The 19,742-nt window shown below is 45.2% G+C and overlaps 1 protein-coding gene across 1 annotated transcript in view; it reads left to right on the top strand.

Moving 5' to 3' along the window:
* The window catches only part of LOC137561043 (C-type lectin domain family 4 member G-like), a 59,340-nt gene extending 42,151 nt beyond the window's left edge, over positions 1–17,189 (top strand). The window contains exon 7 of the mRNA XM_068272263.1: positions 16,654–17,189. Coding sequence (XP_068128364.1) covers positions 16,654–16,783 — 130 coding nt within the window. The 3' untranslated portion in view covers positions 16,784–17,189. The remainder of the gene's footprint in view (positions 1–16,653) is intronic.
* The last annotated feature ends 2,553 nt before the right edge of the window (positions 17,190–19,742 follow it).

Genomic DNA, 19,742 nt, shown 5'->3' with positions numbered 1-19,742 from the left:
ATAGTTGCCTCAGTATAGTTAGTTAGGTAGTATAGTTACCCCAATATAGTTAGTATAGTTACCCCAGTATAGCAAGTACAGTTAGCCCAGTGTAGCCAGTACAGTTAGCCCAGTATAGCAAGTACAGTTAGCCCAGTATAGCAAGTACAGTTAGCCCAGTATAGCAAGTACAGTTATAGCCCAGTGTAGCAAATACAGTTAGCCCAGTGTAGCCAGTACAGTTAGCCCAGTATAGCAAGTACAGTTAGCCCAGTATAGCAAGTACAGTTAGCCCAGTATAGCAAGTACAGTTAGCCCAGTATAGCAAGTACAGTTAGCCCAGTATAGCAAGTACAGTTAGCCCAGTGTAGCCAGTACAGTTAGCCCAGTATAGCAAGTACAGTTAGCCCAGTATAGCCAGTACAGTTAGCCCAGTGTAGCCAGTACAGTTAGCCCAGTGTAGCCAGTACAGTTAGCCCAGTGTAGCCAGTACAGTCAGCCCAGTACAGTTAGCCCAGTACAGTTAGCCCAGGTGTAGCCAGTAGTTACCCCAGTATAGCTGCCCCAATGTAGCTAGCAGAGGTGCCCTCTTCCTCCCCCCCGACCCCCCCCCCCCCCCCCCCCCCCGCGGCCGCCGCTACTGTTACCTTATGAGCGGGCGTCCGCTTCCTTCCTTATATTCCTCCAGCCGCGGCTCTCCTCTTCACAGCATGTCGTATTATAGCAGCGCTTCCTGCGTGGCAGCTGCAAGGAGGGAAGGAGGTGCGGTAGCGTCTTTCTGTAGCGGCGATACGCGTCACCATTACTATGGGAACCGCTGTCCCGGCTCCCTTGGCTCCTTACAGCAGCCGTGCAGGAAGCGCTGCTGTAATACGACATGCTGCGAAGAGGAGAGCCGCGGCTGGAGGAATATAAGGAAGGAAGCGGCCGCCCGCTCATAAGGTAACAGGAGCGGCGGCCATGGGGGGAGAGGGAGAAGCCGCAGCCCCCCAGAAATCTGCCCAAGGACCCCCAGGGGGCCGCAGCCCCCAGGTTGGGGACCCATGTTCTAGGGGATAATTTTCATCTTCTCTTTAAAAAAAAAAAAAAAACTTTTTAGAATTTTTCAATTGAAAAAGTACCCAAAAGTTGGTGAAAAAGTAACATCAAAATTATTTTGAGTATTTTATTGCTTGCTGGTGGTTTATGGGCCTGGGAGAGGAGGAGTAGAAGAGGGAAGGAGAGGTAAATGGGAAGACACAGCAAGAGGAGGGAGGTATAGAGAGTGACAGGGGTTCGAAGACAACATTGTAGCCTTGCAGCCAGGCTCGGACTGAACCACTGAACCACCGATTTTTCCATCGGTGGGCCCCGGCCGCCCCGCCTCCTAGGGGCCCCAGAGCTGAGAAGGAGGGGGGCACAGCGCAAGAAGGGGGGAAAGAGGCCACAGAGTTGGGGGGAGGCCCCTTCCGCACTCCCCCCCTCCAGAATTGCAGCCAGCCAGCGGCAGCAGCGGGAACGGCTTACCGAGATCGATGGCTCTGCGTGCCGCTGGTCTGGTCTCCTGCACTGACACTGTCCAATCACGCTCTCGCAGTACTTCCTGTGAGAGTGTGATTGGACAATGCAGTGCAGGAGACGGAGACCAGCAGCTATCGATCCCGGTAAGCGATTCCCGCTCGCTGCCGCTGTTGGCTGCAATTCTGGAGGGTGGGGAGCGTGGAAGGGGTGGCCCTAGGTGAGGGAGGGGGAGAGGATCCCCCCTCCCCGCCGCTCTGTGCCCACTGCCCCCCCTTTCAGCATGGGGGCACACTGAGACCTGTCTACCTAACTGGGGGGAGCGTGGAAGGGGGGCTCTAGGTGAGGGAGGGGGGGAGGCGTCCCCCCTCCCTGCCGCTCTGTGCCCAATGCCCCCCCTTCCAGCATGGGGGCCCCCACTAACTGGGGACCTGCCTTTGTGGGGATATCTGCCGCAATCTGATTGCATTTTGTGGTGATATCTGCTGCCAATCTAATTGCAATTTGTGGGGATATCTGCCGCCAATCTAATTGTATTTTGTGGGGAAATCTGCCGCCAATCTGATTGCATTTTGTAGGGATATCTGCCGCCAATCTGATTGCATTTTGTGGTGATATCTGCTGCCAATCTAATTGCATTTTGTGGGGATATCTGCTGCCAATCTAATTGCATTTTGTGGTGATATCTGCTGCCAATCTAATTGCAATTTGTGGGTATATCTGCCGCCAATCTAATTGTATTTTGTGGGGAAATCTGCTGCCAATCTGATTGCATTTTGTGGGGATATCTGCCGTGAATCTGATTGCATTTTGTGGGGATATCTGCTGCCAATCTAATTGTATTTTGTGGTGATATCTGCTGCCAATCTAATTGCATTTTGTGGGGATATCTGCCGCCAATCTGCTGCCAATCTAATTGCATTTTGTGGGGATGTCTGCTGCCAATCTAATTGCATTTTGTGGGGATATCTGCCGCCAATCTGCTGCCAATCTAATTGCATTTTGTGGGGATATCTGCTGCCAATCTAATTGCATTTTGTGGGGATATCTGCCGCCAATCTGATTGCATTTTGTGGGGATATCTGCTGCCAATGTAATTGCATTTTGTGGGGATATCTGCTGCCAATCTAATTGCATTTTGTGGGGAAATCTGCCGCCAATCTGATTGTATTTTGTGGGGATATCTCCCGCCAATCTGATTGTATTTTGTGGGGATATCTGCTGCCAATCTAATTGCATTTTGTGGGGATATCTGCTGCCAATCTAATTGCATTTTGTGGGGATATCTGCTGCCAATCTAATTGCATTTTGTGGGGATATCTGCTGCCAATCTAATTGCATCTTGTGGGGATATCTGCCACCAATTTGATTGTATTTTGTGGGGATAGCTGCTGCCAATCTGATTGCATTTTGTGGGGATATCTGCCGCCAATTTGATTGTATTTTGTGGGGATATCTGCTGCCAATCTGATTGCATTTTGTGGGGATATCTGCCGCCAATCTGATTGTATTTTGTGGGGAAATCTGCCGCCAATCTGATTGCATTTTGTGGGGATATCTGCTGCCAATCTAATTGCATTTTGTGAGGATATCTGCTGCCAATCTAATTGCGTTTTGTAGGGATATCTGCTGCCAATCTAATTGCATTTTGTGGGGATATCTGCCGCCAATTTGATTGTATTTTGTGGGGATATCTGCTGCCAATCTAATTGCATTTTGTGGTGAAATCTGTCGCCAATCTGATTGTATTTTGTGGGGATATCTGCTGCCAATCGGATTGCATTTTGTGGGGATATCTGCCGCCAATCTAATTGCATTTTGTGGGCAAATCTGCCACCAATCTGATTGCATTTTGTGGGGGTATCTGCTGCCAATCTGATTGCATTTTGTGGGGAAATCTGCCACCAATCTGATTGCATTTTGTGGGGGTATCTGCTGCCAATCGGATTGCATTTTGTGGTGAAATCTGCCGCCAATCTGATTGCATTTTGTGGGGTTTCTGCTGCCAATCTCATTGCATTTTGTGGGGGGTATCTGCTGCCAATCTGATTGCATTTTGTGGAGATATCTGCCGCCATTCTAATTGCATTTTGAGGGGAAATCTGTCGCCAATCTAATTGTATTTTGTGGGGATATCTGCTGCCAATCTGATTGCATTCTGTGGGGGTATCTGCTGCCAATCTGATTGTGTTTTGTGGGGATATCTGCCGCCAATCTGCTTGTATTTTGTGGGGAAATCTGCCGCCAATCTGATTGCATTCTGTGGGGATATCTGCCGCCAATCTGATTGCATTTTGTGGGGATATCTGCTGCCAATCTAATTGCATTTTGTGGTGATATCTGCTGCCAATCTAATTGCAATTTGTGGGTATATCTGCCGCCAATGTAATTGTATTTTGTGGGGAAATCTGCTGCCAATCTGATTGCATTTTGTGGGGATATCTGCCGCCAATCTGATTGCATTTTGTGGGGATATCTGCTGCCAATCTAATTGCATTTTGTGGGGATATCTGCTGCCAATCTAATTGCATTTTGTGGGGATATCTGCCGCCAATCTGCTGCCAATCTAATTGCATTTTGTGGGGATATCTGCTGCCAATCTAATTGCATTTTGCTGGGATATCTGCCGCCAATCTGATTGCATTGTGTGGGGATATCTGCTGCCAATCTAATTGCATTTGGTGGGGAAATCTGCCACCAATCTGATTGCATTTTGTGGGGATATCTGCTGCCAATCTAATTGCATTTTGTGGGGATATCTGCTGCCAATCTAATTGCATTTTGTGGGGATATCTGCCGCCAATCTGATTGCATTTTGTGGGGATATCTGCTGCCAATCTAATTGCATTTTGTGGGGATATCTGCTGCCAATCTAATTGCATTTTGTGGGGATATCTGCTGCCAATCTGATTGCATTTTGTGGGGATATCTGCCGCCAATGTAATTGCATTTTGTGGGGATATCTGCTGCCAATCTAATTGCATTTTGTGGGGAAATCTGCCGCCAATCTGATTGTATTTTGTGGGGCGTATCTGCTGCCAATCTGATTGCATTTTGTGGAGATATCTGCCGCCATTCTAATTGCATTTTGTGGGGAAATATGTCGCCAATCTAATTGTATTTTGTGGGGATATCTGCTGCCAATCTGATTGCATTCTGTGGGGGTATCTGCTGCCAATCTGATTGTGTTTTGTGGGGATATCTGCCGCCAATCTGATTGTATTTTGTGGGGAAATCTGCCGCCAATCTGATTGCATTTTGTGGGGATATCTGCTGCCAATCTGATTGCATTTTGTAGGGATATCTGCTGCCAATCTAATTGCATTTTGTGGTGATATCTGCTGCCAATCTAATTGCAATTTGTGGGTTTATCTGCCGCCAATCAAATTGTATTTTGTGGGGAAATCTGCTGCCAATCTGATTGCATTTTGTGGGGATATCTGCGGCCAATCTGATTGCATTTTGTGGGGATATCTGCTGCCAATCTAATTGCATTTTGTGGGGATATCTGCTGCCAATCTAATTGCATTTTGTGGGGATATCTGCCGCCAATCTGCTGCCAATCTAATTGCATTTTGTGGGGATATCTGCTGCCAATCTAATTGCATTTTGCTGGGATATCTGCCGCCAATCTGATTGCATTGTGTGGGGATATCTGCTGCCAATCTAATTGCATTTTGTGGGGATATCTGCTGCCAATCTAATTGCATTTTGTGGGGATATCTGCCGCCAATCTGATTGCATTTTGTGGGGATATCTGCTGCCAATCTAATTGCATTTTTGGTGATATCTGCTGCCAATCTAATTGCATTTTGTGGGGATATCTGCTGCCAATCCGATTGCATTTTGTGGGGAAATCTGCCGCCAATCTGATTGTATTTTGTGGGGATATCTCCCGCCAATCTGATTGCATTTTGTGGGGATATCTGCTGCCAATCTAATTGCATTTTGTGGGGAAATCTGTCGCCAATCTGATTGTATTTTGTGGGGATATCTGCTGCCAATCTGATTGCATTTTGGGGGGATATCTGCTGCCAATCTAATTGCATTTTGTGGGGATATCTGCTGCCAATCTAATTGCATTTTGTGGGGATATCAGTCACCAATCTGATTGCATTTTGTGGGGATATCTGCTGCCAATCTAATTGCATTTTGTGAGGATATCTGCTGCCAATCTAATTGCATTTTGTGGGGATATTTGCCGCCAATTTGATTGTATTTTGTGGGGATATCTGCTGACAATCTGATTGCATTTTGTGGGGATACCTGCTGCCAATCTAATTGCATTTTGTGGGGAAATCTGTCGCCAATCTGATTGTATTTTGTGGGGATATCTGCTGCCAATCTGATTGCATTTTGTGGGGATATCTGCCGCCAATCTGATTGCATTTTGTGGGGAAATCTGCCACCAATCTGATTGCATTTTGTGGGGGTATCTGCTGCCAATCGGATTGCATTTTGTGGTGAAATCTGCCGCCAATCTGATTGCATTTTGTGGGGTTTCTGCTGCCAATCTCATTGCATTTTGTGGGGGGTATCTGCTGCCAATCTGATTGCATTTTGTGGAGATATCTGCCGCCATTCTAATTGCATTGTGTGGGGAAATCTGTCGCCAATCTAATTGTATTTTGTGGGGATATCTGCTGCCAATCTGATTGCATTCTGTGGAGGTATCTGCTGCCAATCTGATTGTGTTTTGTGGGGATATCTGCCGCTAATCTGATTGTATTTTGTGGGGAAATCTGCCGCCAATCTGATTGCATTTTGTGGGGGTATCTGCTGCCAATCTGGTTGCATTTTGTGGGGAAATCTGCTGCCATTCTGATTGCATTTTGTGGGGGTTTCTGCTGCCAATCTGATTGCATTTTGTGGGGATCTCTGCTACCAATCTTATTGTATTTTGTGGGGATATCTGCTGCCAATCTGATTGCATTTTGTGGGGATATCTGCCGCCAAGTTGATTGCATTTTTTCGGAAAATCTGCTGCCATTTGACTACTTGATGAATTATCATGAGGCATGTAACTACTTGATTATTTTATCTAAAATGTATCTGGTCTAACCTAATCTCTGTGAATGACTCATCATGACCATGCCCATGTTCCAGTGCGTGGTGACACTCATTTATCTTTGCTGCGGCCCCGCATGTGGACATATCCCTATTGGAGACTGTCCTCAGAAGTGCTCACAATCTATTCTCTATCATAAAATCATGCAACATTTCTAGAGTACATGTGTATGTGAGCCCAAAATGGGGGGGAGGAGGAGAGGGGATCGGAGGGGGGGGGGAGGAGGAGGAGAGGGGGGCAGGCCCCAGGCTGAAACTTCCTTGGTGGGCCCTTAGTGTCCCAGTCCGACTGCTTGCAGCAGTAGGGTCCTTTGTTCAAATCTTAGCCAAAACACAATGGGGATACTGGGGGTGTATGGCAATGAAGAAGACACATGGGGAAGGGGGTCAGGGCTGGCTTTATTAGGGACTCTGGGGAGATATAACTGTACACAGGAGACAGGTGGCACATTGTGGGCATGGCTATGCTGAGGATTCTGCAGTACGTGGGGTATAGCACCGCAGATCATGGGGGGACCTTATTGATATGGGGTTAAGAATAATTTGTAGCTAAAGATCTTTAAATAAAAAGTCCTAACTATTAAAGAAGAGTTGTAGAAGAAGGGGGGGGGGGAGAGGTAGGGAGCAATGTAGATTAGGTGCAAACTAGTAAGATTATGGATTCTCTAGTCAGGAGCATAGCAATAGGAGGTGCAGAGGTTGCAACCACATTGGGGCCCTTGGGCCAGAGGGGCCCCGAAGGGCCCTCTCTCAACTTCAGTAGTAGCTCTCTATTGGTCCTGTGCTCATAATAATGACTTCTATATATGCTTTGAATAGTGGTAATCATTAACAAACTGCTCCCCATTCCCTTCTTGCACCTCTGACACTGTAGTTTTCCTTGGCAGGTCTTGGTGCGCATATCAGTTGTTACGTATAGCACGTTCGGGGGCCCCAATGTAAAACTTGCATCGGGGCCCAAAGCTCCTTAGCTACGCCACTGTCTTTAGTATCCTCTAGTGCAGTGCCTCGCATATCAATTGTTACGTATAGCACGTTCGGGGGCCCCAATGTAAAACTTGCATCGGGGCCCACAGCTCCTTAGCTACGCCACTGTCTCTAGTATTCTCTAGTGCAGTGCCTCGCATATCAATTGTTACGTATAGCATGTTGAGGGGCCCCAATGTAAAACTTGCATCGGGGCCCAAGGCTCCTTAGCTACGCCACTGTCTCTAGTATCCTCTAGTGCAGTGCCTCGCATATCAATTGTTACGTATAGCATGTTGAGGGGCCCCAATGTAAAACTTGCATCGGGGCCCAAAGCTCCTTAGCTACGCCACTGTCTCTAGTATCCTCTAGTGCAGTGCCTCGCATATCAATTGTTACGTATAGCATGTTGAGGGGCCCCAATGTAAAACTTGCATCGGGGCCCAAAGCTCCTTAGCTACGCCACTGTCTCTAGTATCCTCTAGTGCAGTGCCTCAGCATCTCACACAGGCTTCAGTCATTGTAGGGATAGACTATTACTGACTAGTCCTGTGTGATCTATCTTTCACTCAGAAAGTCACAGTCTTTTATCTTAGTGATAGGGCTACATGTATTGCTGGTCTATCCCAGACCTCCACACGTGCAGAAGCTTTGTATTGCTACTCTGACCTATTTTTAAGCTATTAGAAAAACAATTATTTTATAACCAACATAAAACACCTAGATTCAGGGAGTGAATCTTCTTTCTGTTTACCTATGCTAAACATGGTATGTCCTGCTCTGGATAACCAGTGAGTTATTGAGCTGATAACAGAGGTAAAAATGCACACCATTTGTGAGCCTCAATGTGGGATTCCTTAACTCTGTAGCTGCTTTTCCTGTTCAGTGCACGCTGCTGGAGCCTACAAACAGTTAATTGTATGTTACTCAGCAGGGAGAGGGCTCAGGCCCCATTAACCACCCTGGCATTCTATTAGAACGGCCAGGGCGGCGGCGCAGCACATTTATTTTTTATTTATTTATTTTAAATCATGTAGCTAGTCTAGCGCTAGCTACATGATAGCGGCTGTGCAGCGGCATGCCCCCACCCCTTCCAATCGCCTCCGGCGATCATAGCAAACAGAAAATTCAGTTCAGAACGGGATTTCCTGTTTGGCTTCCCTCGTCGCCATGGCAATGATCGGGATGACATCATCAACGTCATGGCGTCGGAGGGAGTCCTGATCCACCCCTTAGCTCTGCCTGGCGCTGATAGGCCAGGCTGCGCACGGGGTCTCGAGGGGAGCCTTGTTATGCGGCAGGTAGCGGCGCATCGGCGGCGGTCAGTATACACACGCAGCTAGCAAAGTGCTAGCTGCGTGTTTTAAAAAAATTATAAAAATCGGCCCACCAGGGCCAGAGCAATCCAGTGCGGCGGTCATGGGCGAGCTGAGCTCGTCCATACCGCTAAGCTGGTTGGACACTTAAGGCTATAAAAAAATGAGTTTGACTCACCTGGGGCTTCGGCTGGGCCAGGAGGATCCAAGCGAGACAGCGTGGGCACGGGACAGCTGCAAGGGGCTGGTGGAAGCCCCAGGTGAGTAAAACTCATTTTTTTATAGCCTTAAGCGACCCTTTAAGGACTACTGTTAGTATTGCCCTGTCAGTGGGTCTGTCCTATGGCCCCCATACAACAACCTTTGGATGTGAAACTGGTATGGGTAATGCTGTGCTGCAAAAATCATCTTTCTATATTTATAGCTTTACAGTGCTATCAAAGCTTCCTGCCAGACGTTTAGTTTGTGCAGGTGTGGAAACCAGGCACAAGTTGTTCCTGTTCCATGCAGCCAATTAAACCTGTTGGAAGAGAAACATACCTGGGCTATTTGTAGTGAGGACTGGCGTAGCGCAGAATAAAAATGAAAAGCTAGAAAAGTAATGAAACTGGGCGTACAGTCAATTTTGGAAATCTATATCTGTCTGTAAATTATTATCAACTAGCAAAAACATTTGTGGACCACTGATTCATGGTTATAGTAGAGATGCATGCACAGATTTCATGGAAGTCTGACGTTGGTTTCGAAATTTCAAGGTGAAAGTTGGAACGTTCCGACTATCCCTACATCACATCAAATGTTTAGTTAAAGTGGAATGTCACTCTGAGTAGCCGTCTCGGATCATCAGAATAAAAATGGCAGGTAAAAATATAATGTAATATGAAATAATTTGCACCAATTAAATATAAACAAGATCAGAGCAAAGAGCTTGGTTATGGAAGATGTCCTAGCGGAAGGTCCTAGGCAATCCAGATGCCAGTAGTTAGCTCTTTTCTGGACCTTCCTGGTACTGATGAGCACACATTTAGCATAATCGTAATTCCAAGATCACAATAAAGGTGTGTAGTGTACACATATCCAAAGAGTGCCATACAGACGTGTCGCAAGGCTAGTGTGCTTCTGAGGCGTAAGAGAAAGCACCAGATTTAACAGCGGCCACAAAAGTTGCAAGACAAATCAAGACACTAAGTTAAGGTTGCAGATGTTCAGAAGCTGTGAAAGAAACTTGACTGGGAAATCAGGAGCATGGCAATATGACACACATAGAAATTGTTATTTTTCATAAACTCAAGCAAGGACCTCTCCAAATAAATAACCTAGATGACTTTAGCTTGATCTGCAGAAATTTCTTCTAGTAATTAAAGGATACCAGAGGTGAAACCCTTAGGAGAAACGTGAGGAGCCGGCATGTATGGTGAGCTATCCTGATGCCCACCGCTCCCCCCGTTCTCCTGTGTCTCCCTTCTTACATACCTAAAGCCCCTCCGGCAGCCTCTACTGGGTCACTGGAGTCAGGCTTAATCGTAATCATAACATCATGCGCATGTGCAGAGTACTCCCAGACGCAGTTGCGCGTTGTAGGACGTGCGCAAACCGGGCTAGTGCCTGTGCAGTGAAGCCCGACTCCGGCAAACCCGGAAGAGGCTGCCGGAGGGGCTTTAGGTATGTAAGGAGGGGGACACAGAAGAACAGGGGGAGCGGTGGGTATCAGGGCACCTCACCATTCATGCCGACTCTCCTCGTATCTCCTAAGGGTTTCGGCTCTGGTATCCTTTAAGGCTGAATTATCAAATTTATAGGAAGTTCCGGCAGTCCATGTAACCATAATTAAAATAAAGTGAATCCAGTAGTCTGGGACTTCCTGAACCATCTACTGCTGAAGTAGGAGGTGCAAGTACATGGGGAGGTACACTGGTAGATGAAGACACCTCAACAACCGCCTCTCTGATCATTAGTTGTTTCAGGTTTATTGTCCTCCTGCCACAAATGTCTCAGTTAAGTGTTATTCATCTTAATTGCTCACTCTGCCGATTGGGTTGCAGTGCTGTCAATCAAAGCTTCCCTAGAATGCTGAATAGCAGGAGGGGTGGTATTGATGGCCATGTTGGATTTGGATCTCCAGAGAGTTAACCACAAGAACAGTGAGAAGGAATAGAGATCAGCATACATTTTCCTGGGATGGTCAGTGTTAGCTTTCATTTTGAGTTACAGAGTACCCAGCAAGCTCATGGTGAACCAGAACTCCTAGGATTGTGTAAAGGGCTGAAAGAAGTTAAAAAGGCCTCTTTACTAAAATGCTATGCAAAACAGAAGCTTGTCTTCTTGAATGCAATGATGTGTCAGCTTCTTAATATTACAGAGCCAAACTAATCCAAAATGGATACAGACTGTTTCGGAGTGGTTTATCCTCATCAGTGCATGGCGTGGATTAATATGGCTCCATGGGGTAGGACTTGAACCACCCAGAGTTACTTTTTATTCCTACAGGGTAGTTATATCATACCATTGCTCAGAGCTATGCATTTGAAAAAGTCGCAAGCTAATTTAGGCACAACATTAACCACTTCAGGATCACAGGTTTTCTTCCCTTAAAACCAAAACAACTTTTACATTTCAGCGCTCCTCCCATTCATTCACTGATAACTTTATTGCTACTCATCACATGTGAATGATCTATAGGTTGTTTTTTTCGCCACAAATTAGGCTTTTCAAGGGTGATATTTTATTTTAGTAATAATGTTATTCTCTATGCATTTTAAAAAGAAAAAAGAGAAAAAAATGAAAAGATACACTATTTCTATATTTCCAACCATAAAAAAAAAAGCAAGGGAGGCTAGGATTAGATCAGGGTTGATCAGGGTTAATCAGGGTTGATCAGGGGTATATAGTCCTGGTATATTTATTTATAAGTCCTGGTATATTTATAAAATCCTCTAGGTGGCAGTCAGACTACAAGAAAAGAAGATCCAGTTACCTTGTAATCCTCTCAGGAGTGATTACAAGGTAACTGTATCTTCTTAAGTGCTGGCAACATTGTTTGTAAACCTCACAAATGAATGAGCACTGCTATTGGCTTATAGCAGTGCTCATTCATGGTTACAGGCATCTGATTGGTGATGGGAGTAATTACTCCCATTCATCAATCCCACCCAGAAATAAATGAAGCTGGTGCACGTGCACGTGCACGCACGGGGGCGCGCACCCGCGGGCGGGAGCGCGGGAGCGCGCGGGAGCGGGGGCGCGCGGGAGCGCGCGCGTGCACGCGCGCGATCGCGCCCGCACAGCACAATAGCGGCAGGGGCGTTTATAAACACCCCTGATCCGCTAATTAAGTCAATAGGGGCGTAGTTATGCGTCTGGGAAATCCGAAAGTGGTTAAATAACAATTTCAACAACAATTACGGTAAATAACAATTTAGGTGCAATGTTAAATAACAATAACCATAACAAAAATGGTAAATAACAATTTAATAGTGGTTCCAAATATATATCCACAGCGCTAGGCGATCACACTGTTATCTGTAGTCACACCACAGTGTATGTTCTCAGACAGTGACCATCACCAAGGATAAAAATCACCAAATGGTCATTCACTGTCATTAAAAGCAATATATTTTAATAGATTTCAAACAGTAACACATATACAATATCTTACTTTAGGGGTCCTTTTGACAGGGACACTTAGTAGTGATAAGCATATAGTGTATATAAATACACAAAACGGTCTCACAGTCTCTTTGTACAATTGCCCAGTCTCCAGTTGCTGTTCCGACCGGTTTCGGCCTTTCGCCGTCGTCAGGGAACACTGGAGACTGAGCTTCTGGGCAAATATATACAGGATTACCTCCTCTGATGGCAATTGAAGCCGCCGCGGGCACATTCACCGGCTGATTCAATTTCCCGGTGAGCTCAGCCCTGATTGGTGGGCAAGCGTCATCTGACACCAGCACAGGGGTGCTTGGGAGTGACATACGTCACACCCAGCTCCCTCAGTGCGCTCCTATTGGTGGAGCAGGTATCCATTGCAATACAATGCTGGCTACACGTTTCGGCCAGAGAGAGTGTCGGGAGATGTAGTTCATAACATCCCCGCTCACTCATTACTCATTATACATAGAACAGTTAATAACATATACTGGGTGCGGACTACACACCGCATACCCTGATAACACTCCACATAATTAAAGAGACACTGAAGCGAAAAAAAAATTATGATATTATGATTTGTATGTGTAGTACAGCTAAGAAATAAAACATTAAGATCAGATACATCAGTCTAATTGTTTCCAGTACAGGAAGAGTTGAGAAACTCCAGTTGTTATCTCTATGCAAACAAGCCATTAAGCTCTCCGACTAACTTAGTCGTGGAGAGGGCTGTTATCTGACTTTTATTATCTCAACTGTAAGTGAACTGTTTACTTTTTCTCTGCTAGAGGAGAGGTCATCACTTCACAGACTGCTCTGAAAGAATCATTTTGAATGCTGAGTGTTGTGTAATCTGCACATATTATAGAATAATGCAATGTTAGAAAAAACACTATATACCTGAAAATAGAAGTATGAGAATATTTTCTTTGCTGCTAATCTTCTAGTAATTATTCATAGTACACAACCAATTTATTATATCATATATTTTTTTCGCTTCAGTGTCTCTTTAAAATACATAACTATTAATGTTATATGCAAAATTGCAACTCATATACAATTATTCCACAATATATTCTTAACGTATCTCTCATTGCACAAATTCCCTAATAAATAGATAGTCTGACATCTAGTGTCCAAAGTCATTATTGCACCTATGAATTATCTATAAAACAGTTGATATTAAAATCATTGTTCAAACCCCTTGGTTGCATGGTTTTCAGGGTGAAGATCCATTTAGTGGTAATAGTGGTATTACATTATCAGGAAATGTATATTCTTTAGATAGTTACAACCTGACTATACCCTAAACTCTCCTTACTCTCACATAGAACCAGAGCCGGATTAAGGCTAAATGCCTCTGGTTCTATGTGAGAGTAAGGAGAGCTCTGGTTCTATGTGAGAGTAAGGAGAGTTTAGGGTATAGTCAGGTTGTAACTATCTAAAGAATATACATTTCCTGATAATGTAATACCACAAGCAAAGTAACTGATTTGGGCCCCCCATCATGTCGTAATAGAATCAGAAGATGCAGCTGCACAGCAACATGCCGCACACACCGGGGCAGCCGAGCTACTGGTTGCTATGGGCAACAGCCCGCTTTCCTCTGTGGGTGCACAATGCAGGGAATAGCAGCGGCAAAATGCAGAGTGAGAGATGAATGGCTGGGACATTTGAACTCAGGGGCTGGGGCACCCCTGTGAAGAGGGCGCCAGATATCACAGCAGCAGCACTTTCCCCCTGCATCTCCAGCCTGGCAATAGCAGAAAGCTCTGGACACCGCCAAACCGGAAGCCGTTCCCCAGACAGCATTACATAACCACCACCGAACAACGATTTCCTCCCAAACTAGACAGCCACCATGCAGCCTCCGTCCCAGTGAATATGATAGTCCAGCAGAGAAGGCAGCCGAAGCGGGGGAGAATGACAGCACCAGATGATTTACATTCACCTATTGCGATCCAAGCAATAGAGGTCCCGTCATCCGGAGCCCATCTGTCTCCTCTAGAGTGCTGCCGCTCTGAAACTACTACTATTACTACTTCCTACTTCCTGCCTGATCTGAGAATCAGGAAGTTCAGAGCGAGCGGCTGCACTGTAGAAGAGACAGATGGGTTTCAGATGACGGGATCTCTATCGCTTGGATCATGAATAGGTGAGTGAGCTTTTGCCATCTGCTGCTATCATTCTTGCTGCAGCTGTGGTTCTCTGTGGGAAGGGAGGGAGGAGTGGGCAGCGGCAGAGCGCACAGTAACAGGAGTGGGACCTAGGAGGAGAGCCTGGCTCTTAAGACAATCAGCAGCAGCTCAACGGCATCATTTGACAAGACAAGACAAATAACATTTATATTGCGCTTTTCTCCTGGCGGACTCAAAGCACCAGAGCTGCAGCCACTAGGACGCGCCCTATAGGCAGTAACAGTGTTAGAGAGACTTGCCTAAGGTCTCCTACTGAATAGGTGCTGGCTTACTGAACAGGCAGAGACGAGATTCGAACCCTGGTCTCCTGTGTCAGGCAGAGCCCTTAAAGGGACTCCGAGCAGTGCCTGTGGGTATGCCTTTAACCTCCTTGCCGGTTTTCCCGACCTGAGCTCGGGGTAGAAAAAACAAGCTATTAGCGGTGATCCCGAGCTCAGGTCGGGGTAGGGAGTGCAGCACTTTACCTGAAGTTGTGGAGTCCCGCACGCGATCTCGCTGCACAGCGGGACTCCAGCCTCTCTCTCCGGCAGTGTGGGGTCTTTCCCTGGCCGCCGGGATCCCCCATGTCCCCGCTATTCTTCCGGGGACCCGGCAGCCAGTTGGAGCAGCGCAGCCGTGGTGGCAGCAGAGCAGTGGTGGCAGCGTGACGTCATCGGGGGCGGGGCTAATATTGAAAACGAACTTCTCTATATTAGAGAAATATAGAGAAGTTCGTTTATATGTATATTAGCGCCATCTTGTGGGCAAAGAGAAAACTGCAGCACAGGAGCCCAGGAAGGTACATTTTTTTTTTATTTTGCTGCAGATCTCCCTGCCAGAATGATTTTTTTCAGGTTTTAGGGTCTGAAAGAGTGAAAAAAAATTGCACCGCTTTTAGACCCTAAAATCTGGAAAGAATCAGACCGCCAAGGAGGTTAAGCATACCCACAACTAATTAATTACATCCTCACACCTACCAGCATGATGTTTGTAATTATATCCCCCTGGGTTCCTTATATTTCCATGCATTGTGTTGAATCGAGCTGCCAACTTTGGAGAAAAGTCGTCCTCTGTAATACAGTGTAACTATGAAAAGATGCATATTATTTTGAAGCTCTCTTCCTCCTCTTTCCAATGATAGATAAACTGCCACTCTACGCCTTTTAGTTTTCACAATTTTTGTGATCGAAATTGCTGCAGCCGCGATTTCGATCGCGAAAATAGCGAAAACTAAAAGGCATAGGGCGGCGGTTTATATATCATTGGAAAGAGGAGAAAGAGAGCTTTAAAATGATATGCATCTTTCCATAGTTACTGCACTGCTCAGAGTTCCTTTAACCATTATACCATCCAGCCACCACTGACAGGATGGCGAGGGCTGGTTTATGTGCTGATGGGGCCCCTTTGACTCTGAATGGGGCCCCAAGCGACTGCTTTTGTTGCCTGGTCAGTAATCCGGCCCTGCATAGAACCCTCCCCTGGTGGTGTCTAACTCTAAGACTCCCCCCTGATGTTGCCTAACCCTAACCCCCTTCCCGGGGTGCCTAACCCTAAGACCCCCCTGGTGGTGCCTAACCCTAAGACCTTCCTGATGGTGCCTAACGCTAAGTCCCCCATGGTGGTGCCTAACCCTAAGACCCCCTGGTGGTACCTAGCCTCAAGACCCACTGATCCCCACTAACAATAATACGCTAAATAACAATTTAATCGCAGCTGCCCGCTAAATAGTGTAACGGCTAACAATAATACGACAAATAACAATCTAATTGCAGCTGCCCGCTAAATATCGTAATGTTATCAATTTACGCTAAATAACAAACTCGTCCATTTTTGGCCATCCTGTTTTTAACTGCTCCTGCTCAGAGTTCTGCTTTTATATATTTACAAAGGTCGTTTTATGTCTTGATTTTGCACAATATGAGTAGCTAATGTGATTAGCTGAGAAATGCAGCGTTATACTTGCTGAGAAATATTTCCTACTTTAATTCATTATCTCCCTTTGGCAGATCATGGAAGCCTGGACAGCCAGACTCAGGAGGCCGAGAACACTGTGCTCACTTATGGCATGGGGGAAAGTGGAATGATAATGCCTGCAGTTCTATTCAAACTGCGATCTGTGAAAAGAGAATGAAATAGATTTAACTTCATAACGCCAGTGCCAGTTAGTTTCCTGTCAGTAGAAAAGTATTTTTCTGTTTCAGTCATTTAGTCAGCCCTTGCTAATATTCAGCACCTCCAGTGTAGACATTTTTCACCCATTGCATAGTTCTTCTCCGGTCCCCAAACCAGCCACTCAGTCACCTAGTCTAACTTTTCCCCTGCGTATGTGTTAGGAGGCCGCCGGTGAGTTGGGCACAGGGCAAGCCGAATGACGGCTCTCTCTGCTGACGCTTAACTCCCCGACGGCGTTAAATACTATTCCTGCTCCGAGTTGTAGCAACTCAGAGGAAGATGTAATTCCGGGTTTGGTTATCGCCGGATCTCCGAATTATTCTTGTGCGGGCACTGGCACGCATCATAGCATTGCTGCCATGACGGCACCCAGCTTCAGTGTTTTTTTCGATTAGATAATTTAGTTCGAATATTTAGTTAGATCGAATATAAAGATTTTTCCAGCATGTCTGATCAGATTTTTCTCGGATAATCTTTCGAATTTCTTGATCGAAAAAAAAATATTTTCAACTTTCATTCAATTCGATCATTTAGATCGAATAAACGGGAAAATCGAACTTTTTTATTGTATCGTGTATGGGCACCACATGACTGTTGAAAGGTTAGAAAACTCAGCTGCAGTCATGTGCAGCACACACACGTCTCCCACCTGTCCCTTTTTCGTAAGGACAGTTCCTCTTTGGGAACCAAATCTCTCTGTAATGCTTTCTTCCTCATTTGTCCCTCTTTCAGGACTGATGTACACATCCATGTCAATGCATGTATTTTTCTACTGAAAAAATGTATTAAACTGACTCTGAAATTGTACTTGATTTATTAAACTTTATTCCCATCATTTAAATTGATATTGTTCTATTTTCAAATGTTAAAATTAAGGAAATGGAATGATGATGCAAAGGTTAAAGTGTGGCTTGCATTATAAAACTATTGGTAGTAAGTGTGACTAAGGGTGTGATTAGATGTCTGGCAGGGGTGTGTCTTAAATTGTCCCTCTTTCTTATCTTAAATGATTGGAAGTATGCACACAGGGATAATATTAGCTGTCCTGGAATCATTACATATGTGTTCTTGCTGTGGTTGCATATACTGTATTCAGTGTTCCCCAACCCTGTCCTCAGGGGCAGGGCCCACCAACAGTGCATGTTTTGTAGAAATCTACAGATGTCGTTAATTAGCTCTGGTGAGACACTAATTACCTCACCTGTGAATGCTTGTGGTTTCCTGCAAAACAATTACTGTTGGTGGGCCTTGATGACGAGTTGGGGAACTTTGCTGTATGTGACTCAAGTAGCACAAATTCCAGTTTATCAGGCTTTCTGCAATTCATTTAATTCACCTAATACCAGGGATTTTTTAGAAGCCCAGTTTAGGTTTGCTGGAACACTCCTGTTCTCCATGGTTTTCCAACTTTAAAGAGAAACTCCTACCAAAAATTGAACTTTATCCCAATCAGTAACTGATACCCCCTTTTACATGAAACATCTATTCCTTTTCACAAACAGACCATCAGGGGGCGCTGTATGGCTGATATTGTGGTGAAACCCCTCCCACAAGAAAAGTTCGAACTTTTGTGGGAAATAGCTGTTTACAGCTGTTTCCAACTGCCAAAAACCATGCAGCAGCTACATCACCTGCCAACAGTAAAATGTTCACTGGAGTTCCTCTTTAACAACTCAACATCCAACATGCAGTCCCTCCCAATTGCTTACTCCATCCCTCTATTCCTTTTGGACTGTCCTAGGTATGCTTGGTTTGCATCTAACCTTATTCCTACCCACTCACGCAGATCAGGGATGGTCGTAGTCAGCCAACTTCGCTACGCTGGAACTACGCATAGTTTTACGCAATTACGCTTTGCCAAACTACTGCTTCCAAATCAAATATTCGCTTTGTATGCATTTCGTAGACTACGCATTAAAATACGCAATTACGCATAGTGCGAAGCGTAGTGTATGCTGATGCTTATGCCCGTATGCAGAAAATTTTACGCATTAATTAAGCATACAATCGCATGCGGAAAATTAGACATGAGTAACACATTCGTAGTTCACTACGCAATACACATGTTAACTACGCATAGTGGGCTTAAGCTACGCATAGCGATACTTTGCTACGCGTAAATTCGTAAGCGCAGTTTTGAAACTTCACCTATGAACTACGATACGTAGATGCGAACTACAATGCGTAAATTCGCACTGGCATAGTTTCTGCTCATCCCTGACCCAGATACCTATCACCCTATTGTGTGCATTATGGTACGTACACACTTGCAATGACGATTGTTTGCAAGGAACGATAGTTACCAGACGAAACAATCTTGGAACGATTGGAATGCAACGATGGGATGCAGCGATCACCATACACATTTTAACGATCGTTCTTGCAGAAAAGAATTATCAGAGGGAAATGCTGCGTACATATTTATATAAAATTAAAAAAAAACACTAAAATGGAGTTACAATAGATAAAAATATATAATAGTTAACTTGAAAACAAAGTTTATTTGAAATTTATAATGTAACAATCATTACGGGCCGTGCTACACAGGAAGTACGGAAGCTGGGCAGAATCCAACGCAGGCGCATTGGCCCTTGTAACGATCGTTCTCGGCCGATGTCTGTACACACTATAATTTTGTAACGATTGTCGCTTGACACGGTCCGTCCTGTTGGATTTTCTCATTGTGCCGATATCGTTCTTTCGTCATTGTACATTAAGTACAATGACGAAAGAACGATATCGGCACAATGAGAAAATCCATTAAGATCGTTTGGTAAAGTTCTTTACCTGATTGTTGGCAGACCGATCGTTAAGCTGCTGTTTCAAACGACCATGGTCGCGTGTACGTACCATAAGTCTATTACTAGCCTACATCTTTCAAGCAATGACAAATCCTTCCTGATCTCTTGGTAAAACCACCCTG

This window comes from Hyperolius riggenbachi, chromosome 3 (assembly GCF_040937935.1).
Source record: "Hyperolius riggenbachi isolate aHypRig1 chromosome 3, aHypRig1.pri, whole genome shotgun sequence".
Lineage (NCBI taxonomy): Eukaryota > Metazoa > Chordata > Amphibia > Anura > Hyperoliidae > Hyperolius > Hyperolius riggenbachi.
Note: the sequence above shows the minus strand (reverse complement) of the source record. Positions and strands in the feature narration are given on the sequence as shown.